The following is a 25,042-nucleotide window of genomic DNA, read 5'->3' on the forward strand; positions in this document are numbered from 1 at the left end:
GTGAGTAAAGGGTAGACCAAAGATTTGCACCCAAGCTGTGTGCCTCCACATGAAACAGTAGTTCCTAAATACATGGTAGCCGTTTATAGACCGCAGCGTGACTTTCTGTTTTGGGGAATTTGGGCATTTTACTACATACAGAGTTAACACATAGAACTTTGGAGGGAGAAGGCAGATCTTTAGACAGAATGACTTAAACATATTACCCAAGGTGTCTTGACTTTTGGTATTTGTCCTTGAGTTATGTAAGTTACTTGCTGCCAAGCATTTTGTAGGTTTTGTTTTTACTAAAGAGTGAGTGGAGAGGACTGGGTATATCATGTACGTGCTTTCTTAGAACCCTTGGTTCTATCTCAGCACTGGGAAAAGAAAGAAATGGAATAGAATATTGTTAGTGTACGTTATATCAGTATTTCTCAACCAGGGTTTTTGTCCAACATGCTGTGAGAACGTTTGGCAACATCTGGAGACATTATTTGGTTGTCAAAACCTGGAAGTGATGCCAGGCAGTGGTGGCACACGTCTTTAATCCCAGCACTCGGGAGGCAGATCTGTGTAAGCTCCAGGCCAGCCTGGGCTACCAAGTGAGTTCCAGGAAAGGCGCAAAGCTACACAGGGAAACCCTGTCTGGGGGGGGGGGGGGGAAGTGAGAGGAATGAGTGTGCTACCCCTCAACCCCTACCTGTGTGAGTGAGCGAGAGTGCATACGTGCGTGTGTACTATCTTGTGGATAGATGATAAATATAACAAAATACACAAGACTGTTGGCTATTGTGCTAAGAAACTTATCTCAGGTCCTTTTCAAAAGCCATTTTATGATTGAAGCCCTGAAATCTGCTTTTTAGCAAACTTGTCACAGGAAGAAACTCTTGGCTTCAGACTCATTAGGAAGACAGTGAAAAGCATGCATGTTGCAGGTGTCCCCTTACCACCTCTTCTAAAACTGCTGTTGGTAGTCAGAGTATGTGGTCCATGGTGTTCCATAATTTTACATATGTTCCATTTATTAAGTTTTTTTTTTTTTTTTTTTAGCTGAGGATCGAACCCAGGGCCTTGCGCTTGCTAGGCAAGCGTTCTACCACTGAGCTAAATCCCCAACCCTATTTAAGTTTTTTTCTATTATAAACAACGTGGGGGAGAACATGTCTTTTGTGTGCTTTATGATAGGATTTGCTTGTAAAGTTCTAGAAGTGAAGTTTGTAAATCATCCCTTTGAACAGACATGAGTTTATGTTGTTGTGAGTACAGGCTGAGAAAGGTCATTTCCTCTTAGCACAGAGAAGTGTTTTGCTTTATTTAATGAAATCACTTTATTATAATTCGAATATAGAAAGCTAGTTTAAGGAAGCCACTCAAACTTGCCCAGTCCAAACTATACATCTTAGTAAGCAGTCAGAATGGCATTCTGAAGCAATGGGGCTTTATCGATTGGTAGAGAGTATCAGTGCCACAGACTAGAGTGAAAAGATGCCGCTGGAGAGCAGAGATGTATAATCACTGCGTTCTGATAAATAAAAATTTTAAAACCATAATTAAGAAATAATATGGTCGCCATGTGGCAGACTGTAGATTAATATAAATGGGCTAATTTAAGTTGTAACAGTTATCTAGTAACAAGCCTAAGCTATCAGCCGAGCATTTATAATTAATAAGTAGTCTCTGAGTGAGACTTATTTGGGAAGCAGCTGGTAGAACAGAGCTGATCACGTGGTCCCAACAAAAAACTACCCACAGGGTGTTTTAAAATAAAGTTTTCCACAGGTTAGCCCTTTATAATATATGATAGCTAATGTACTTATCATGTCTGGCCTCTTGTTATACTTTTAGTCCTTTAATTGATATAATGGATTGAGAATGTTCATCAACTCACTGTTTTATTTTTTAAAGAATTTGACTTGTGTGGCATCAGAGCTGCATGGTATTAAAAGAGCTGCGCCCCCCCCCCCCCCCCCCCCCCACCCCGCCCCGAGCTGAGGACTTAACCCAGGGCCTTGAGCTTGCTAGACAAGTGCTCTACCACTGAGCTAAATCCCTAACCCCTTAAAAGAGCTTTTTATATTTATTTTGAGAGAGAGGGTTTTCATATAGCTAAGCTGGCCTCAAACTTGCTGTGCAGCTGAGAATGAACTTACACTTCTGATTTTACCTCCCAAGTGTTGTGGTTACAGGCACAGACATGTATGTGCCAGCAGAGGATAGTGGGGATGAACCTAGGACTTACTGCATATGAGGCAAGCATTCTCCTAACTGAGCATTCCCAGCCCAAAGCTAGCCCGTGTGCTCTTCACTGGGCATATGGGCAGCTCCTCTTCGTTTGTTCTTTGTTACTGATGTTAGGTAGTGCTCCCAGTCAAGTGCTCTGCCACTGAGCTACATTCTGTGCCACTGCTCCCCTTTTTAGAAGGGGTGGCGAGTGGTGAGAATCTGCCTTTTTAAAAAGGCTATCCTTCCACTTACAGCCTTCATTTCTGGAGTGCTGGGATCACAGACATCAGTCATACCCAGTTTTATATGGTGCTGGGAATCAAACCCAGGGTTTTATGTATACTAGACAGTTATCCTGTCACATCCTCAGCCTCCTACGCATATTTCTATTGTGGAGCGATTGGCAACATTTAGGAGAAGAAAACCAAGAATTCTGCCAAAACCAAAAGGCTAATATGCTTTTTCAGTGCATTATTTCAGTTCATTATTTCATACTCCTTAATACAGCTCATTCAATCTAAGTGTGATTTACCATTTTACCTTTAAATATTCAATATGTAATAATACTTTCAAGAAATAGTTTAACCTATAGACTAGAATAAAAGTGTCAGTGGATGAACTATAAGTTTTCTTCTCTCTCTCTCTCTTTCTCTCTCTCTCTCTCTCTCTCTCTCTCTTTTCGAGACAGGGTTTCTCTGTGTAGCTTTGCACCTTTCATGGAACTCACTCTGTAGCCCAGGCTGGCCTTGACCTCACAGAGATCCGCCTGGCTCTGCCTCCTGAGTGCTGGGAGTAAAGGCATGAGCCACCACCACCCAGCTTTTTACAAATATTTTTGTAAGTTTGAACCATTGACTTTTAAGAACGTCATGAAGGTAACAGGGAAGTATCATTTACAAGAAGTAAAGTGAAAAATTCCATGAAATACGGCATATAATTCTACTGAAATCCTAACACACGAGAAACTGATGGGAATGAGAGTAGAAACTGGCAGGGGTAGACAAGGAAGGGGCAGGAACTGACTTTGTAGGGCGATTCCATGGTGCATGTGGGTTATGCAGGTTATAGTTAGCAGTGCTCAGCAGCTGCTGTGCCTTTTTCCATTGGGTGCCCTGAGAGAGAGCTGGCAGACATGGCTCTCAGGAGTACTTGTAACAGAGCTGCATGGGTACTGGATGGCCACAGATGATAGAACAGTGCACACTGTAGCCCGCAGTGCTTTAACTCATCGTAGACATAACAGATGACAGACCAAATGAAAGCACACTGGTGTCCTTGCTAGTCTAGTACGAGTCATTTCATGTCTTGTAGATTGTAGCAGAACTTGACCTACATTTAGTAATCTAACCAAGCCGTTTTGACATATTTGCTGTTGAGCTTAAGCATCAGAGTATCTGTCAAGTTTGATTATTTATGACTAAACCAAGATCTTCCCCTTCCTCTAGAAAAACTTACATGCTTACCTTCATGTATCCTTTCCCTTGAAATTCTGTGGCTGAAGGGGACAGGATGGGCACTGGTGTTTTTTGTTTGTTTTCTATCACAAACCAGAAATGTTGACGAGTACAGAGGATATTTTTCCAGTGTTATTTCTTTGAAACTCCTGAGAGAGTTTATATGGCAGTTAGAGCTACTCAGCTGCCAGCATGAGAATGCAGCAGAAGTCCAGAAGGACCTTTTTCTGATAATGTCTAGAATTGGTGCCCCTGCTTTGAAGAGACAAAAAGGATTTCTTTATTGTGCACATGCAGTTTATTGCCTCCTGTCAGAGACCACACCCTGTTACGGATCTTGAGCGCTGCAGTAGTCACACAGCTTGCAAATTAAAGCAGAGGCTGGTGAACGTCTTTACACCAGAGCATCTTTGCGCGGGGGGTGGGTGTTCTGTCTTGTCTGTTCCTCTTTCTCCTTTTGTACTTCCCTCTCTGATTGATTTTTTATGTGGTGGGAGTACACCATGTTCATAAGAAGGACTGTTCTAGTCTCTATGAAGCATCACTGCCAAACCAGATCTGATACTAAGCCCAGTCTAACTTTGCCTGTGGTAGTAGAGGCTGGAGATTTGAAATTGAGAGATCTTTGAGTGAGGGACAGTTTGCTATTTTTATGTGCTGCTGCTTTTTCCCCCTCTGTCTGTCTGTCTGTCTGTCTGTCTTGGATTTTAGCTCTTTTGACCATAAAAAATAGTCAAGTGACTGCATGGGCTCCTCTGGTTGATGGTTGTTTTCGCTGTAGCTGGGGAGGTGCATGCTCTGTTGGACCTGAGTAGTATATTAAGTCTGACTTGTGAAGACAGCCCTCATCCAGTCGTGGCACTCATTTAGCAACTCGTCCCGCTGCTGTCGGTGTCAGGTCTTCTGTTACTACTAGAATCAAATCTCAGAAGTTAAGGTGTTCCAGCTGTACAAATGCTGGTGTCAATTCCCCTTTCCCAGACAGGCATTGATGAGTGTGCTTTAGATCTTCATTTGTTTATTTTTTGAGACAGGGTTTCTCTGTGTAGCTTTGCGCCTTTCCTGGAACTTACTTGGTAGCCCAGGCTGGCCTCGAACTCACAGTGATCCATCCGAACTCACAGTGATCCATCCGCCTGCTTCTGCCTCCTGAGTGCTGGGATTAAAGGGGTGCTCCTCCAACGCCCGGCTGCTTTAGATCTTTAATTTTAGTAAACACAATAGGAGCTAAGGAGGCTCAATAACACTTTTAGAAGTATTGATCCTTTTCACCTTGGGATAAGGCTTTGTTAGGTGCTGAGTTGTTAGAGGTGCTGAATTACACGAGTTCACGCTAATGGGAAGTCAAAGGTGGTGTGATGAGCCTGGATGCCAAGGAGGCAGAGTGGGTAGTGGGTAGAAAATAAGTAATGTAATTATAGACATAGGTTTGGGAAGACATTTACTTCTGTTTAGGGCATATTAAACCAAGCAGAAAATTGTGTCAGGGTTCTTACCTGAGCTCATGCTCTACAGGTAACACTGGGGTGGGGAGTGTTTTCCAGTAGATGAAATTGGAGGGATCAGTTCACTGCGGTGTGGGGTGTTGCCCTTAGCCTTAGAAGCTCAGACATATCTAGGAGGAGACACCTTTCTCATGACTGAGAACCTTCTTTTACTCATTTCCATGGAATGGCAGCACAACAAATGCTCGTGCCGGTGCTGACATGTCGATGTGTTTTCAGTGAGGAGGCAGATAGACTCGCTGGACCCAGTCATAACGGGGACGTGGTTTAGTAGCTGCCATTAGATTAGAGGGAACTGGCTGGCCTTTGAGATGCTTTTAAGGCCATCATCTCCACAGCTGGGATGGATTTGTCTTGTACATTGATTATGATTCACTCTGGACCATTGGGTCTTTTTCCTTTAGTCTGTCTCTGTCCTCTTTCTCTGTGATTCCTGCTGTTCTGAAAGACTCATCTATATTGTTAATCTGTTGATGTGCTCAGTCTTAGGTTATTTGTTTTTTGAGATAGGGTTTCTCTGTGTAACGGCCGTGGCTATCCTGGAACTCACTCTGTAGCCCAGGCTGGCCTCGAACTCACAGAGATCCGCCTGCCTCTGCCTCCCGAGCGCTGGGATTAAAGGTGTGTGCCACCGCTGCCCTCGTCTTAGGTTAAGAGTTTACTATATATGCACATTTTACATGCATATATAAAATCTAGGCAAGATTAAATCTTTTTGGTTTTTTGAGACAGGGTTTCTCTGTGTAGCTTTACTTTCCAGGAACTCACTTGGTAGCCCAGGCTGGCCTTGAACTCACAGAGATCTACCTGCTTCTGCTTCCCGAGTGCTGGGATTAAGGGTGTACGCCACCACCGCCCCACGATTAAATCTTTTTCAGTTAGTGATTTATAGCTAAGAGCGGACATAGGCGTCACCGGGATGCACTTAATGATTCCTTGTGGGAGGTTTCTAAGTGCAGTCTTCACTTGCTGGAGAAAATTACTTTGGGGCTTCAGTGACTATCTGAAGGCAGGGAGATAAAAGCCACAGGAAGCAGTAGAATGACAGCAGACTCTGGCTGAGTCAGCTGCGTGCTCGCTGTCAGAGAAGATAGGAGAACCATTGGTAGATTAGATCTGGAAGGTGGGATTTTAGAACAGGAGTTGTACCTATAGCTCAGTGGGTAGTGCTTGTCTCATGTACGGCTGGCAGCCTGGCATTTGGCCCCTAGCATCATGTAAACCAGCTGTGGCGGCTCATCCTGGAGTACCAGAAGTTCAAGGTCATTCCTGGCTACATAATCAGTTTGAGGCCACTTGTGGGTCAGGACTACATGATCTTGTCCCAGAACAGTAGAATTAGAGTTGAAATTCCCAGTGTCTGACCTACAGGTCCATCATTAGGAGGCAGTCAAGTCAGCCTTTTGGATAGGTGTGTCCATGCATTGAAGGGTAAATACCAAGTAGTATTCTATTAACTCATTTAATCTTTACAAACATTTGTGAAGCAGATTGATTGTCAGTAACTTTTGTAGATAAAGAGACCAAAGTACAGAAGTGTAGAAGTAATTAGGGGAGGAATGGGCTTGTGAACCGTTAAGGTGGGCACTAATCAGTCATGACCAAGAGTATCTCGAGTGAATGTCTGTATTAGGTCCATTAGTCAGGGTCCTCTACAAGAACAGAAGGGATGGAATAATCTTAGATGTTAAAGGAGATTTATTACACTGGCTTACTGGATGTGGTGGTCTGGGTATTCCAGCAATGGCTGCCTCATTCTAGGAAGGTCAAGAATCTAATGGCTGTTTAGTCCTTGAGGCTGGATGCCTCAGCAGTCCTGGGCTGCTGCTGGGTCCTGGAGGATTCCCGGAGAGCTGGTTTTCAGTCTTTGTTGGAATACTGATTAAATACTGTGTGTTTTGAGTAGTTTTGAATATACTTTCTGCCTTGCTAACTTTCTTGTAGCTATATCAAACTTCAAAGTTTTTGTCGTTTTTTATTCTAAAAAGTTTTGTCTCCCCAAATTCCAAGTTTCCTTTTCTTGAGAGTTTGGGTCGGGTACTGGAGTACAGCTGCCGTAGACCTGTGATGCAAACGTGGCCTGTCCTGTCTCTTATCAGCAGGTTACTCTTGAGTGTGCAGCCTCAGGAGGGAACCTAAGACCTGCTGACTGAACTCTGCCAGTCAGCTGCGTGATAGGTGTCACAGCTGCGTTGTTCTCCCGTCCCTTTCTTTTCTAATTTTAGTGGATGTGCTGCTGAAGCAAGTGCCCTGTGGTGGTTTGAGTGAGCATGGTGCCCGTAGGCTCATATATTTGAATAAATGCTCAGTCCCTAGTTGGTGTTACTGTTTGGGAAGGATTAGGATTAGCTATTCCTTGTTGGAAGAGGTGTGTCACCATAGGTGGGTTTTGCAAAGCCCATTCCATTCCCACTTACACACATATACACATCTCCATGCCTTGTGCTTGTGGACCAGATAGAAGCTCTCAGTTATTCTCCAACTACATGCTGCCATGCACTTTGGAGGCAGAGGCAGGTGACTCTGTGAGTTCGAGGCCAGCCAGGTCTACCAAGTGAGTTCCAGGAAGGCCCAAAACTGCACAGAGAAACCCTGTCTCTAAAAACAAAACAAAACAAAAAAAACAAAAAATTAACACTTAAGAATTAACATATGGGGTTGGGGATTTAGCTCAGTGGTAGAGTGCTTGCCTAGCAAGTGCAAGGCCCGCTCAGCTCAAAAAAAAAAAAAATTAACATACATTATAGGTGTTTTTATAGAAAAGATTAAACTATTAGAACTTGATCCTGCTTGACTCTAGGATCAGATATTGCCTCAGTATTCATTCCACTGAAATACTTAGATATAATTTATAATATTTTAATAACCCAAAAATTACATAGTATGCAGATGTTAGTTAAAAATGTGTACGTGCTTTGTAACTTGACTGGAGAGGTCATTCATGACACTTGAACAAGTTGGTAGTTAAAGTTACTTTTTTTTTAAAAGATTTATTTTATTATGTATACAGAAGAGGACGCCGGATCTCATTACAGATGGTTGTGAGCTACCATGTGGTTGCTGGGAATTGAACTCAGGACCTCTGGAAGAGCAGTCAGTGCTCTTAACCACTGAGCCACCTCTCCAGCCCTAAAGTTACATTCTTTGTAATTCTTAGGGCTACACAACTGGTTGCACTGTGTTTATGGTTTAGATATGAAAGGTCAGATAGTGAGATTCGTATTATTTTATCTGTGTAGATGTGTGTTACCTGCCAATTTCATTTTAAGACAGTTAGAAAGCCTTAATATTAGCTGGTGGCGGGGGGGCGGGGGTGTGTGTGTGCTGTGTGAAAGAACTAATAGGAAGAGGAAGGAAGGAGGCAGCAGAGACACTTTGAAGTGAAAGCTCTGAAGTATCCACCCAAGTTGTGTCCAGTATTGGGCACGATGAGGTTAGTCTATACAGTTGGTTGTTAGAGTTAATGGGTGTAATTGTGAAAAACTGCTCTAAGGGCTGGAGAGAGATAGATGACTCCCAGTTGAGAACAGTTACTCTTCTGGGGTGTGGGCTTGGCTTCCCAGCACCCCTGCCAGGAGGCTCACAACCAACTGGAATGCCTGCTGCTTTGGGGGTTCTGGCACCCTCTTCTGGCCTCTGAAGATTGGCGCCAGTACACGTGACACACACATCACTAATGGAAATATTTTTTAGTGGCTCAAGTAGTAGATGCTGTAAAATGTAATTCTTGGTGTGTATGAAGTTTTATCGTCTTTTGTATAAATATGAATTAATGAAGCAAGTTTTTTTTTCTTTTAAGTTTTAAAAGAATTTTAAAATTTTGTTTGCCTTCGTGTGCGCGCGTGCCCGTATGTGTTGCCCGTGGAGGTCAGATGAGGGCATTGGATTGCCTAGAGCTGGAGTTGCAGAGAGTTTGCTGGAACCATGTAGGTGCTAGGAATCAAACCTGGGTTCTCTGCAGGAGCAATAAGTGCTCTTAGCCACTGAGTCATCTCTCCAACTCCTATGGTGGAGCAAGTTCTCAATAGTGAACCAATTCTCTGGACACTGCTAATGGCTGAGGAACTTCATCAGTAATCCGCAGCACCGAAAACATGGATGCCTCATCCACAGGATGATTGTGTGTTAGCCAGATACTTCTAAGAGTGCAAAGAAATGACTTGAGTAATTCATACTGTAACAGCAAGCTTAAACTGGTAAAGCAGACCTGGGCACAGCCACTCTTTTTGAGCACTACTGCTTAATTGGTACTTTATGGGGGCTTGGAATTTAGTATGGGCTCAGTGAAAAAAAAATGTTAACCATGGGGGATATGAGGTAGTAAGGATTTGGTTGAATCCAGAAGACTGGTGTGTGCTGTGTGAGACTGTCAGCTGATCGATCAACTAGCTCAGAAGGTTTGCGTCTATTTCCATGGAAATCTTTAATTTTTTTTTTTAATTACTTTTTGAGATGGTTTCATTTAGCCCAGATTGGCTTTGAGCTTGCTGCCTACCAGAGGCTGGCCTTCAGTGATTGATCTTTCTGCCTTGCAAGTGCTGGATTATAGGTGTGCACTGCCATACCTGGCCTCCTTACTTCGTTCTTTTATTGTTTTATACAGTGTGTGTGTGTGTGTGTGTGTGTGTGTGTGTGTGTGTGTGTGTTGAGGGTGGGAAGAGGTGCCCTCAGAGGCCAGAAGAGGGCATTGGATCCCCTGGAGCTGGAGTTACAGGCAGTTGTGAGCCCCTTATTAAACTGAAGAGATTAAACATCTAACTTAGGTTTTGTCTTAGGCCTCTTTGATATGCTCTATCTTATGATATATTCTTGTTTTTATTAAATGAGGAAAAGAAATTCCCAAGTGTACATTAAAGATTGACAATGTCACTGGGCGGTGGTGGTGCACGCCTTTAATCCCAGCACTTGGGGAGGCAGAGCCAGGTGGATCTGTGTGAGTTCAGCCTGGTGTATAGAGCGAGATCCAGGACAGGCTCCAAAATTACACAGAGAAACAAACAAACAAAAAAGGATTTACCATGTCAGCAGTGTGTTTATTAATGGGTCTCAGCGAGGTGGCAGGAAAACTGGGAGATGTGTGAACATTTGCTCCTGTTTATTCTTTTTCAAGTTTACTGTCTCTTCAGGTTCCTGCTCTTGGTTAATCTGTAGAAAGTATGAATTCTATAATTAAATTAAAAGCAGTGCAAAGGACTTAGGAAGGAAGCTAGGGTCAAGGTTATTTGAGTGCTGTAGAGCATTACCACCAAGGCAAGTGGACTACTTTGGTAAAACTGTTTAAATGATGGCAAGATTGTGACATGCAAAGGGGGCTCTGTCTATGAGTTAGTGGGGTTGTTTTTTCCTTCTAGTTCTTTCTCAGACATGGGAACAAGGAATAAGAGGAAACATTGCTGCTCTACGTTTGCACTGGTGCTTCTTCTTGACAGGACACCCTCCCCTGTCAAGAAGCTCTTAGTCCTTTGAGCAGCAGTTCTCAACCTATGGGTCTCGACCCCATAAGAGATTCTGCATATCAGATAATTTACATTACAATTCACAACAGTGGCAAAATTACATTTATGAAGTAGTAATGAAATAATGGTATGATTGGGGTTACCACAACATGGGCAAGTGTATAAAAGAGTCGGCAGCATTAGGAAGGCTAAGAACCATTGATCTAGAGTGTAGTGTTCTCAGTTACCAGGCTGTGGTGATATTGTGTACCCTAATAAACTTGCCTGGGGATCGAGGACAGAGCCAGCCACTAGATTAGATGTAGAGGCCAGACAGTGGTGGCACACACCTTTAATCTCAGGAAGTGACATGGCTGGGTGGGGAAAGGTAAGTAAGGCTTGAGATAGGAACTAAAGCAGTTCAGCTGAGATCCTTTGGATGAGAACGCAGGCTTTCAGTCTGAGGAAGCAGAATCCTCTGAGGAGTTGGCGAGGTGAGGGTAGCTGTGGCTTGCTCTGCTTCTCTGATCTTTCAGCTTTCACCCCAATATCTGACTCTGGGTTTTTTGAGTTTTTTGATTGTTAAAAGACCATGTAGATTGGAACACCACCAGACCGTCTTGTAGTTGTGAGCAGTGCAATGATATCTTACAGCTCTAATATTACTTGCTTTCTATCCACTCAGTGAAGTGATGCCAGTGGTGGAGGGGTCCCCGGGGAGTCTCCAAACCTCCTCTGGTCCTGCAGTTCGCTAGTGGGAGGCTTTACAGTGAGTTAAAGTACGAATAACATCCAGAAGTAGCTGTGTGGTTCATGCCTGTGATCTTGAAGTCTGGAGTCTCAGGCAGGAGGACTCTGCTCGTACTAGAATTAGCTATAGAGGGTGACATTCAAAATAGTTATTAGTAATAGGAAAACTTTGTTTCTCTGTGTAGCTTTGGCTGTGCAGGAACTCAACGCTGTAGACCAGGCTGGCCTTGAACTCCCACAGATTCTCCTGCCTCTGCCTGTAATGCTAGAATTAAAGGTGTGTACCACCATGCCCAGCTAGTGTTTTTTGTTTTGTTTTTTTTTTTAAGATTTATTTTCTGTGTATGAGTATTTTGCCTGCTTGTATGTATGTGTACTATACGGTCAGAAGAGGGCATTGGAGCCTCTGGATTGGATGGTTGTGAAACACCACGTAGGTGTTGGGAATTGAACGCAGGTTTTCTGCAAGAGTAACAGTGTTTTCAACCACTGAGCCATCTCTAAAGCCCCATGTTAAAGTTTTTTTTTTTTTAATTTAAAGATTTTTAAATGCTTTTCTTATTAATTTTCATTAAACTATCTTATAAGAATACAGTGGTTTCATTTTGTTGGGGGCATTTTTCATTAGATCTATTTTTCCTACATGTTACTTGAGATCTGTCAAATAATCTTTTTCTTTAGTAATACATTTGTGTCAATTTAAAAGTGTTATTCTGGGTTATTTTCCAGACTTTTAATTGGCATTATAGTTGGCACTTTGCTAACAGAGAAGATTTTGTATTTTTCTTCAAGAGTGCAAACATGAACTTCTGTTCTTTGCTCAGCTCCTCAGACTGAGCTGAGGCAGAGGAGCTGGTCAGTTCATGGTTTTTGATGCTCTTCTAGGCTTTGACTTCTTTTGATTTTATTTGTTCCTGGAGAACACCTATTATGTGTTGACACCATACTATTTTTTAATGATTTAATATCAAGTATAATGGATAGTCTAAAGAGATAGTCAGCACAAACACTTAAGTTTAGGTCATTGCTTTCCATGAAATGGCCATTGTATGAAATCGGGTAAGAGACGTAGCCAAGTCAGTCAGGTATGGTGACATACACCTATGATCCCCTGGGGACTAGAACATGGCTAGGTTCCATAAGGAAACTAAATAAATCATAGCTAAGTAAGTAAGTAAACAATATATAAAATAGACTTAGCAGTGGAGGGTTGTGTGGTCCAGTAGATGAGAGCCTGTCTACACAGCATATGCACCAGTTTGGCCCTCAGCATTACTCTACTGAAGCTAATAGTTTAGGTCCAGTTGACATAAGTTGTTCTCGAACTGCTGTACACATTTCCAAATCTAGTCTGCAGACCCTGTGCTTATCTCTCTTTGGACAGAGGACACTGAACGCACCATTCTGAGCCATAGTGAGTCACTTGTGCTTGCTGTCTAGACGTATTCTTCCTCATATTTGATGTTCCCTTTCTAAAATGACCCCACATCTTCTTATTCTTCTTAGTGCATTATTGCGCCCCCCCTCCTGTTCCCTTGATTTTTCAGTTGTGTGTGTGGGGGTGTCTTACTGTGTTGCATAGGCTGGTCTCAAACTTTTGAAATCAGGTGATTTTCCTGTACCAGCTTCCCAAGTAGCCGGGACTACAGATGCATGCAACTGTGCCCAGCTTAACCAAGGTACCCTCTCTCTAAACAGCCTTTCCTTTAGGAAAAATTAGTATATATTCATTTACATGATATAGCATGCCATTTTCATATTTGTCGTATGTTTTGATGATATTCATCCCCACCCTCGCTTGTCCCTTCCCATCTCCTCTTCCTTTACAAAAAATTCTTGTTTTTATTTTTTTAAGTATTTGTCTGTGTATATTTATGTGCATGTGAGTGAAGGTGTCCCTCAAGTCCAGAGGCGTTGGATCTCACTGGAGCTAGAGTTACAGACAGTTCTAAACTGCCTGATGTGGGTGCTGGGAACTGAACTCTGGTCCTAAGCAAGAGCTTTTAACCGTTGAGGCAATCCCTTCAGGTACGTGCCTCCTCCCTCTTTTTTTAATCTTGTATATTATTTAAGGACCAGGGGCTCAGAAGAGAAAGTGTGAATGGCGAGATTTATTTTCAGGAAATAACTCTAAGTACGCGCAGCTCTTTGTCCTGTGGAATAACATCCTGTCGACACAGCTGCAGGTCTGTGCTCCAGCCTGGTTCCTTGCCTGATTTGTCTCCATCTGCTGTCCTCTCTAAGTTCTAACTTATTCTCTCGTCTTAGTTCTGCCTCATCCGGGCCCTTCTCATCTCGTTCTTATCCAGCCAGTGCTTTCCCAGCTGGCTCCTCTTCGTTTTCCATCTGACCTCCAGTTCTCTAGTCAAAAATCTTCTCCAGCCAAAATCCTCAGTCCTCTCTTCGTTCTCCTTACACCTCAGTTCCCCCAGTCTCGGAGGTGTTCAGTTATAACCCCAAGCCATAGCCATCCTCTGGCAGAGCAGGGTCACCAGGCTTGAATTCTTACACGGACATAAAGGCAGGCAAGAGTTTTCCTCAAGAAATAAAGCTATCCTCCTGACCTAGGAGACAGGGGTTGTTTCGTTTGGCTTGGGATGCTTGATAGGTATTTTAGAGAAATAGACTGTTAGGAGTTCTTGGAAGCAAGCATAGCATTACAAGAAAATCACTGTAGGAAGCAGCTAATATACAAAAGCTAAAAGATCACCAAGACTTCTTAAGCTAGGGCTTGACCTTTGGAGAAGTCCTTGACTTTTCCAAGTAGTAGCTTTTGTGATAGTAGCTGAATTCCATTATGTCTTCCTGCTGCTTACAGGGTAATTATGTGTTTTTATGACCCAGTAAGCTTTGTTGGGGTTTCTTACAGGAGCTTGGGTATTTTACCAGTTTACAACTTCCGGGTCACACTCCGTGACTAAGAAAGTCAGGGCAGGAACTTGGAGGTAGGAAGTGAAGCAGAGACCATGGAGGAACACTATTGGCTTACTCTCCATGACTTGCTCTTCTTTATATAACCCAGGACTACCTGCTTTAGGGTTGGCAGTGCCCCTACTGAGCTGGACCCTAGCACTTCAGTCATTAATCAAGAAAATTGTCCCCACAGGAATGCCCACAGTCCAGTCTGTTGGAGGCATTTTCTCAATTGAGGTTCTCTCTCCCCAGCTGACAATAAACTTTTCTCTTTTTTTTGAGCTGAGGATCGAACCTAGGGCCTTGCGCTTGCTAGGCAAGCATTCTACCACTAAGCTAAATCCCCAGCCCGACAATAAACTTTTAACAAGTACATCCTGTGACTAGAGTGTGTATTGTCTCCAACATAGGTTGTTCCCCTCCAGTTCTGATAGCAGCCAATTCCGGTGATATTTGCGGACCACTTCTTGAGGACAGCATGGATTTCATTTCATGCTTTTTTACATAGTTAATCCAGTACATGGCACCTAAGCAGTGAATATTGGGTAAATGTCTTACTAAAAGGACAAGCTTTTTTTAATGACAGTGTTTGGTGTATCTACGTTTTTACTGTGAACCATGGGCAAGGCCTTCCGGGAAGCGAATACAACAACCTGACTCTGTTGTAAGAACATGCTTCAGGTCCAGAGTGGAATGATAGGTACAAGTGTACTGTTGTAAGTTCTTGTGATTGAGTGGCTTTTCATTAGTGTTTGATTTCTTTCTTTCAGGAATTGTTGGATAAGTATTTAATAGCCAATGCAACTAATCCAGAGAGTAAGGTCTTCTATCTGAAGATGAAGGGAGATTATTTCCGGTATCTTGCTGAAGTAGCGTGTGGCGATGATCGAAAACGTACGTATCTGTGACCTATGGGCAAATACAGAATATATAAAAAGGAGTGGGAATGGGCAGTCACTTGTCACTGTGACAGAGTATCCCAGAACAAACAGCTTCTTAAAGAAGAGATTTTTTTTGGCTTCTGAGATTTCAGCCCATGGTTCACTAATTCCATTCATGTGGACACTGAGGTAGGCAGACTTGACTATGACGGAACAGAGCTGCTCAACTCTGTGCAGCCAGGAAGCAAGAGGGTTGAGTTACTAGCTAGAGACACGGTGTAGCTTTTCAGGACACTTCCATAGAGCACTGACCCATTCATTCAGTCAGCACCTCAGAATGTAGTCCTTACAAGCCTGCCCACTTAGAGCCCAGTCTTTAACACAGGTGTCTTAGGGAACAGTTCATGTTCAAACCACAACAGGATGAATGGGGACATTATAGGACAATAACCGGTAGGTAGTTTGCAGGCTCTTTGCAACCTAAAAAATCATGGGTCTTGTCCCAGTAGATGCCCACACCCATGCCCACATGGCAGCACTAATTAGACTCAGGTTACTAATAACAGTGAAAGAGAGGCCATGACCTCGTGGGGGTGAAGGAGAATACGGTGTACGGATATATGAAAATTTAAAAGAATAAACAGAGTATTGAAAAATTTCAGATATATTTTATTTTCTGTGTATGCATGTTTTGTCTGGATGTGTGTCTGTACCTGTGAGGGCCTAAATGCCCTTGGAGTTAGTGCCTGAAACTAGAGTTTACAGAAGGTTGAGCTGCCTTGGGCTGGGAATTGAACCTGGGTCTTCTGGAAGAACTGCTGATGCTCTTGACCACGAAGTCATTTCTCCAGCCCCTTCAAAGAATAAATAAATACTATTTTAAAAAATTAATGCTGGGGCTGGAGAGATGGCTCAGAGGTTAAGAGCACTGACTGCTCTCCCAGAGGTCCTGAGTTCAATTCCCAGCAACCACATAGTGGCTCACAACCATCTGTAATGAGATCTGGTGTCCTCTTCTGGTCTGCAGGGACACATGCTGTATACATAATAAATAAATAAATCTTTTAAAAAAAATTAATGCTGGATGTGGTGGTGCATATCCTTACTCCCAGTACTTAGGCAAAGGCAGGTAGATCTCTGTGAGTTCAAGGCCAGCCTGGTCTACAGAGTGAGTTCTAGAACAGCCAGGGCTGTGTAGAGAGACCCTGTCTCAAAAGTCTTTTTTATGTCAAGAAAATTGAATGTTGCTCTATGTTACTGAAAATGAAAATATACCAGGAGGCTGGAGCAGGGGGATTGATTGTTTTTAGATCAACCTGGACTGTAAGTGATAACCCTGCCTCAAAAAAAGAAAAGTGTTGAAATTGGGCTCATAGGTGAACTCTAATTACACTTTGACATTAAAACAGGCTTAATTGTTCGTACTTTGGGATTTTGTTTGTCATATTTTTAGCTCCACAATTCTTTACACACACTTAATCAGTTTTATATTTTTCATAGGACATAGAAATAGGATGTTGTGTGTGAGTGTGTGCTGGCATTTGAACCCAGGGCTTCATATATGATAGGCAAAGACTCTACTCCTGAAACTATATCCCCAGTTCTTTTTAAAATTTTAATAGTTATTATTATTTTGCTGGAAGTTGAACTTAGAGCATGCTAGCTGGGCAAGTGCCCTGCCACTGAACTGTGTTCCTAGCCTCACTTACAATTGAGACAGGGATTCATTAAGTTACCAGGCTGGATTTGAACTCACTTTAGTTGAGGAAGGCGGTTAAACGTTGGTCTTCCTGTTTTACCCTCCCGAGTAGCTAGGCATACAGGCCTGTTAAGGCTCTTAGGGGCACAGCATTGCTGTTTACAACCAAGTTTTAAAGAAGGGAGGGAGGTAAGACGAGTGTATGGTTTGTTCAGAATTCTTAATTTAACTAGTCAGTTTTGTTTTTTTTTTTTTTTTCTGTGTGTGTCTGTGTGTTCCTGGATGCCACAGCACACATGTGGAAATCAGAGGACATCTATCATGTAGGTTCCAGGGATCAAACTCAGTGACTATCTTTCTGGCCCCCGTGGGTTTTATTTAAATATACTGGAGCTACTGTGACTCAGAATGACTCAGAGCTGGTACCTATGTTAAAGTTGTTAGCATGCTACATACCGGATAGATATTTTTGCTGTTGTGACTTTAATATTTGTTTTCCAACTCACAGAAACGATAGATAATTCCCAAGGAGCCTACCAAGAGGCCTTCGATATAAGCAAGAAAGAGATGCAGCCCACACACCCGATCCGCTTGGGGCTGGCTCTTAACTTCTCTGTATTTTACTATGAGATCCTTAATAACCCAGAGCTTGCCTGCACATTGGCCAAAACGGTAGGTCTGTGTGGAGGATCCGCAAACCTCTTGGGCCGAGGGGGGAGAACTAAGTCTGTTGATTTTGAAGTATTTGGATGCTCGGGGAGGCCATTTCTTTTGCATTGTGTTTTCTTTTTTATTACTGTCTTGCCTGCTTCTCCCCTGTAAACACTCCGCTCTCACTGTGATTCTAAGTAGTCATGTCTGACTGAAGAGCCTGGAAGGCAACATGGTCAGAGAAGTCAAAGTAACTAGAAACCAGGAGTGCCTGCCTGCCTGCCGAGTGTGAGCACTAAAAACCTGTACCCCCAAATGTCTCAAGGCCATGCTAGCTCTGTAAGAATTGTGTCAAGCACTGCTAATACACTGCGTATCCTGTGAAAGAGCCAAGAGACGTGTTTCTGTAAATGTTTACAGCAGGCTCCAGGTCATACGAATTCTTTCTTTTCTTTCTTTATAAAAAAAAAAAAAAAAGCAGAGCAAGTATTGATGAATGAAGAAGAGTAAGGAGAGAGCTCCTCCAGGTGGGGGGACTTAAGTGAGGAGTCCTCATAGAGTCTTGAACCAGGCCTCCAAGGCAGCAAGTCCTTCCTAGTTAGTGTGACCGTACACGCAGTTGTATTGGTGCTGCTCACTGTGAATGTTGACTTCCCCAGGCTTTTGATGAGGCTATCGCAGAGCTCGATACACTGAATGAAGACTCCTACAAAGACAGCACCCTCATCATGCAGTTGCTTAGAGACAACTTAACAGTGAGTGTTTCACTATTCTGTGGCTTTGTTTCCAGAAACAGCAGTCATTTTATTTTGATCCTCCTGTCTTTGGGGGCAGTTAAAGAAGAGCTGTAGTCTCTCTCACAAAGTTTGGAGAAAGGTCTTCATGGTGATAAGGTGACATATCAGACCTTCCTGGAAAAGGGGCTGTGCTTGTAGGAGCACAGTGTTAGTATTTGGCTTGGTTGAGTATGTTGATAACAGTTAATGTAGAGCTTGTGTAATTAGTATTTCCTTTCTCTGGGTAAACTAGGTAAAGCAAGTTAGGGGTTCTATAGGTGTTGCGATCTCCTAAAATCATGAAACAGCTTGTAGTAAAAGTTTACTTGGTAGCGCTAGAGAGGAAACGTTGGTTGCTGTCCATGAGGACCTGGGTTCGAGTCTCAGTACACATAGATGTTCACAGTGGATTTACTGCAGTCCTGAGGGACCCTGGCCCCCTTGTGGCCTCCATGGGAATTGCACACACTTGGTCTACAGGCAGTACCTAACCCTGTAAAGGATACTTTGGGAACTCTGCATTTGCATATTTGATGGAGGGTTTCCTAGTTTGTATTCTATTGCAGTGATAAAACACCATAACTAAAAAAGCATTTGGGAAGGAAAAGATTTATTTCAGATTAGAGTTTATCGTCCATCATAGAGTGAAGTCAGGGCAGGAGATCAAGGCAGGAACCTGGAAAGCAGATGCCGCGGTGGAATGCTGCTTGTTGACTTGTTCATGGCTTGCTCAGCTTACTTTCTAGTGTAAACCAGAAGCACATTCTCAGGGATGGTTCTTCCCATAGACGGGTGAGGCCCTCGATCATTAGTCAGGAAGATGTTCTCAAAGAGGCTAGCCTGATATGCACAGAGAGTTCCAGGAGAGCCAGAGATACACAGAGAAACCTTGTCTCGAAAAAGATGTCCTCAGAGACATGCCTACAGGCCAGTCTGATGGAGGTATTCCCTCAATTAATGTTCCCTCTTCCCAGATGGCTTTGCCTTATGTCAACTTGACAAAGAAAAGAAAAAAGAAAAAAAAAAAAAACTAATTAGTACAGAGGGTAAGCTTGTACATAAGTTTACTCTACCTCTGCATGCTAAGGTGCTGTTTTATATTTTTCTTTGGTTTTTCTCCATGCTTTCTTTTGTTGTTGTTGTTGGGTTTGGTTTTTCGAGACAGGGTTTCTCTTTGTAGCTTTTAGAGCCTGTCCTAGATCTTGATCTGTAGACCAGGCTGGCCTCAAACTCACAGAGAAGATCCGCCTGCCTCTGCCTCCCGAGAGCTGGGATTAAAGGCATGTGCCATCACTGCCCGGCTTTCTTCCTTCCTCCTTAAACAGTAGGTAAAAGACATATTTGTGTTCTGTTCCTGTGACAAGGTGCCTAGGACTAAACAACTTTAAAACAAGGAAACACTGAGTTTGGTTCCTGAGTTTAAAGGTTTAGTCCATAGTGGCTTGGCCATGTCGTGTTGAAGAGCTTAATGGGGATACATGGGGTGAAAGCCTGTGTCTCTCCTCCTGGCAGCCCCAGGAAAGAGACCTGTGTCACAGTGTCCTCTTTAAAGGCACTCCTACAGTGACCATGTGGGCCTTTGAGGACATTTCAGACCTAAACTATAACAGGGGTAATATCTTAGACTTAACAGAAGGGAAGAGGGGAATGGCGCCCTTTAGTGGGATGTAGTTTTCCTTGCCCTGGATTGTGGTGCTGCAGCTTTTACTGGGATTATTGTAGCTGTGTTCTGTTAAGCTCCACATCTGTCCAGTCCACTGAGAAGGGGATTAGGAAAGCACTGGGCATTGTTAGATGTTGGCAGAGCTGCAGCCCTGTGGGCGGGAGAGATCCTTACCCCACTGCTTCTGTGGCCTCGGGACTAGCTGTCTTCACTGCTTTGGTTCTGTTCTCTCTTTTTTGGGGTGGGTGGGGGGGTGTTTCGAGACATTGTTTCTCTGTGTAGCTTTGTGCCTTTTTCGTGGAACTCACTTGGTAGCCCAAGCTGGCCTCGAACTCACAGATGTCCACCTGGCTCTGCCTCCCAAGTGCTGGGATTAAAGGCATATACCACCACTGCCTGGTGCATTCAGTTTTAAGGGGTGATGGTTTTCAGTCTTGAGAAAGGACTGTCTTGATCATCCTCTATTGCTTAAAGGATTGACTTCTTGTCAGGGGCTTCAAGAATGTCCGGCTAGAAATAACCTCCTGTGTGTTTCTGTTTTTTCTCTCCTGTAGTTATGGACATCGGACAGTGCAGGAGAAGAATGTGATGCAGCAGAGGGGGCTGAAAACTAAGGGCACCCGGGTGCTGTCCTCCGTCCCCTCAAGAAAACCTTTTTACATCTCCATTCCTTATTCTACTTGGATTTCCTCTAGCAAGGAAGCCCATTCATGTGTATGGGATCAACTGTTTATAGTCTTTTCACACTGCAGCTTTGGGAACACTCCATCCCTTGATCTGTGTTGTCTCAGCCTTCCTGGTGTGCAGTTACTGCTGTAGAAAAGTATCGATAGCTTCATTTCATACACACGAGTAACTTCCAGACACTTGTGCAGAGGACTGACAGCGCATTGGTATTTAAGTCATCTGAGCCAGTTCTGCAAGTGGCTGTGTTTGTATTACTGTGAAGATATGGAAATGTAGTGCATTACAATTGAAAGTCATTGTAATAATAACTTCCTGATTTCTACATTCCCTCTCTCACCCTTCTTTGGGGGTTTCCTTTCAGAAGCAACTTTTCCATATTCTTACTGCATACTCCTTTTTAGTAGGAATCCAAAAGTGTTAGATTGAACGGGAAAAGCTCTTCATGCATCCAGTCTGGAGGTCACAGATGGAAGTGTCTCCTATGTCACGTATTCTGGGGGTTATGTCTGTCTGTGACAGCAGGGGGTTTCCTTTATGCATTCTTCAGTTGCTGCTGTTTGAGTTGACAACTCCCTTCTTCCCAATAAAAATCACTTAGACCTCCTGCCTTTGTAGCTCTGGTATTCACTTGACCTTGTAATAGAAGTAGCATGCTGCTGCCAGAACATAAGCATTGCTTTGGGCAAATTAAAATGCATGTCCTTTCTTAATCCACTGGAAAGGGGAAATAAGTACACAAGTCCAAGTCTAAAGTTGAGTACTTTTCCATGCAGATTCGTGCACATGTGAGGGTGTCCAGTTTGTCCAGTGATTGTTCTTCAGAGAGCTGTGTGTTGCTAATCATTGACTGTAGTCCCAAAAAAGCCTTGTGAAAATGTTATGCCCTATGTAACAGCAGAGTAACATAAAATAAAACTACATTTTATAAAACCATTTATTACGGCTTTGTACCATTTGCATCCCCATATTTTAAGGAACAGGTGAATTTCTACTTTTTGGAGTTTATTGTTATTTCTTTTTATGTGAAATGTAGTGGTGATGCCCGTATTTCTACATCGTGTTATACCGTGGGGTGCCTGGCACCGGGTACAATTGATCTGTATTTCTTCAGGTGCTCTCACGGGTGGGTCATCTCTTCCTCAGATGTGAATGATGATGTGGTTAGGTGTCATGCAGTAAAGCGGACCCTTGAAAACTAGAAAAGCTACTCCTGTGCCCAGGAGCCTTGGCCGGAATTGGAATTGTGCTTCCGTGCATGAGCAGTGTAAGAGCGGGGTTCTAGTTTGCAGGTAGCCCACTTTGTAAGCATTCTGTCTGCCACTTGTGCATTCAAATCATGCTGATTATACACCACCAGTGGGTTTTTTAACCTGTGTTTATTCTCCTAATTTTCTAAAATAGGAATGTAGACCAAGGCTCCATTTGCACTTGTTACGTGCTTGCTCTCTGGCTCTCTTTCCCTTCCATTTCTCTTGACTCTGTCTTCCCTTCCCTCCCCTCTCAGAGCTTCATACAAGCTAGAGTATCTCTCACTTGGGTGCATTCCCAGCTCCTTGAACTTGTTTATTGAGGGAATCAAAACACAGCATTTAACAGCACTTACAAGGTTAAGATGGTCCCATAATAGATGGTCCCTGCTAGTTGGGTAGCCAGGCATTATGTTTTTGCCTTTGATCCCAACTCTTGGGGAGGCAGAGGCAGGCAGTTGAGTTTGATCCATATTGCCTCAAAAAACAAAAACAGCAAAGAAAGAAAAACAAGACAGTTAATAGGAGTTTGTTCCCCCTGAATTTCAATGTGTAGGATACTCTTTTTGAAGTTACAGGTACTTGAGTGACCATGAGAATTTTGTGCATTTGAACTGTTGAGCTGTAAATGGTGAGTTAAGTCAGATGGTGGACTGCTGGGGTGGCCTCTCTGTACCCAGCTCCACATTTGAATGTCTTCTTGCAAGGTTGGAAAACCTGCTGCTTTTTCAGAGCACTGGGATTTGGTCTCCAGAACTGACAACTAACCGAAACTCCTACCCTAGGGTGCCTTCTTGGGCTGTGGTCTGTGTGTGCACACACATAGAAGAATAATCTTTGAGAAGTAAGAATGTCTTCTCCATCTAGGGGAACTTGTTATCTAAAGTCCTGGAGTCTTTGACCTGGTTTATGGCCCCCAGCATTACATGGAAAAATGACGGCTTCCCGTAGGAAAGGGTATAAGTAAGTAAGGGTTTGGAGTGCTAGGAGGCTTTAAAGCCATGTTGGTGGGTTTACAGAATGAGTTTCAGGACAAGCTCCAAAGCTACCCAGAGAAATCCTGTCAGCAAAAACAAATTTACATATTTTGCTTTGTGTAATGGCAGTGGAGCCTTCTGGGGCAGCTGGGTGCCTACCTAACTGAAATTTGTGCTCTGCTCTTTTCTAGTAAAGGGGGCTGTAAGTAGCTTCCCCTTCCTGTGGACTAGAAGCAGACAGTACTTGCAAAAATCCCGGGTAACCAGTCACCTTGTGTAATCCTTCCTCGCTGTCCTAGCCCAGTAATGTGAGCTTTTGAAGGGTAGCAGGCTGAGGCATTACTAGGGGTTTGTTTTCCCGTCCTTTCCATCTGGAATTAGTACTAAGTGCTGCTCTTTTCATCCCCGGGAGTCTTCTCACCAGGCCCTTTGTTGAAGCCGTTCACCATGATCTGATTTTTTACCCCAGATCTCTGGACCCCATTGAGATCTTGGACTATGAGAAGAAATAGGTGAGGTTAGTAACCTTTTAGACTTGAGTGAAAGATGTTTGGTGGAATGGTGGAGAGAGATGACCAGCCTCAAGGCACGAGTGTTGGGGTCAGGGACTAGGTATCAGAACTTGATCCACCCAGCTTCACAGCTGCCACCTTATCCTGCACAACCTCTCCTGCCTGTGACTTAATCAGAATTTCCAGATGTGTGGAGGATTGTGGGTGTTAGAACGGAGGAGTAATAGTTTGAGCAGGTAGCAAGCACCTGTAATTCCAGTTACTCAAGCAGAGGCCGAAAGACCCATTCTGAGCCAGGTGGCACATGTATAATCTCAGTACTTTGGAGGCAGAGACCATCCTTAACTACGTAATGAGTTCCAGGCCAGCCTGGGATACATGAGACCCTCCTGTCTGAAAAAAGTAAGTGCTGCTCAAAATAAAAGGGCTGGCAGTGAATCTCAGGATTTCCTCCATGCCAAGTCTTGGGTATATCAGGACAGCCTGAATTAGAATAGAGGGTTCTAATAAAGTGGAAACTGGCTACTGTACCAGGCAGACCTATTGCCCTAGATTGTCAAGGACATAGACACAGAAAGTGACTGTAACTTGGGAATGAAAGGTTTAAAAAAAAAAAACAAAACTATTAAGCAGTGATTTTGCTTCTAATTAGCGTCCTCTGATGGAAAACTAGGAGAAAGTTCTGTTGCTAAGTTAGAAAAAAATCAGGCATGCAGATCTTGAGGCCAGCCTGGTCTATAGAGTGAGGGCTACACAGAAACCCTGTCTCGAAAACAGCAAAAAGTTTACGTGTCTTACATTAGCACAGACCTGTAAATACTATCACTTAGAAGGCTCAGACTGGATTGCACAGAGACTGTTTTCAAGAGGTAGGGAGGGGCACCCACTGTTGTAGCTGTTAGTAATGAAAATGATTTCAAGTTTGTCCCCTAATAATGAGATTTTTAAAAATATTTTTACATGCATTGGTATTTTGCTGCATTCATGTCTTTGTGAGGGTATCAGATCCCCTGGAAGTGGAGTTACAGACAGTTGTGGGCTGTGATGTGGGTGCTAAGATTGAACCCTGGTCCTCTGGAAGAGCAGGCAGTGCTCAACCACTGAGCCATCTCTAGTCCTCACCCCCCCCCCCCCCACACACACACCCCACCATGAGTTTCTGTCTAATCTACCCATACACACAAACATATATATACACACACATTGTGTGTGTGTTTAGTTCTTACTATATATTCTCTATGGTGAACATATAACTCCATTCTGCGTAGCTAATATGTGTAGTAAACACTGACCTGGATGTCCTGAGCTACAAAACACTCTTCAAGGCAGTTATCAAAGAGTTAAGTGTTGAGCTGGACATGGTGGTGCATCTCTATGATCCTAGCACTTAGGCAAAAGTATGTGGATACCTATGCATTTGAGGCCAGTCTAGTATATGTAGAGTTCCAGGACAGCCAAGGCTACAGGCTACCCTGTTTAAAAAACGAGTTGTATGTATTGGGTACCAGGTAACAGCTCATAGATGGCTGAGCATGGTGTCACATGCCTGTATCCCCACAGCTGGGAAGAAGATACAGTGATTCCAGTCTGGGTTGTATCGTGAGAGGCTGAAGGGAGGACATTGGTACCTGAGAAACTGCTTAAATTAGATGATAAAAGATAAATTTTTCCCAGTATTTGTAGACTG

The 25,042-nt window shown here is 43.3% G+C and overlaps 1 protein-coding gene across 1 annotated transcript in view; it reads left to right on the top strand.

Moving 5' to 3' along the window:
• Ywhaq (tyrosine 3-monooxygenase/tryptophan 5-monooxygenase activation protein theta) overlaps positions 1-21,554 on the top strand; it is a 28,261-nt gene extending 6,707 nt beyond the window's left edge. The window contains exons 3-6 of the mRNA XM_036171212.1: positions 15,033-15,156; positions 17,351-17,514; positions 18,153-18,248; positions 20,487-21,554. Coding sequence (XP_036027105.1) covers positions 15,033-15,156; positions 17,351-17,514; positions 18,153-18,248; positions 20,487-20,546 — 444 coding nt within the window. The 3' untranslated portion in view covers positions 20,547-21,554. The remainder of the gene's footprint in view (positions 1-15,032; positions 15,157-17,350; positions 17,515-18,152; positions 18,249-20,486) is intronic.
• The last annotated feature ends 3,488 nt before the right edge of the window (positions 21,555-25,042 follow it).

The sequence above is a fragment of the Onychomys torridus genome, chromosome 21 (assembly GCF_903995425.1).
Source record: "Onychomys torridus chromosome 21, mOncTor1.1, whole genome shotgun sequence".
NCBI lineage: Eukaryota > Metazoa > Chordata > Mammalia > Rodentia > Cricetidae > Onychomys > Onychomys torridus.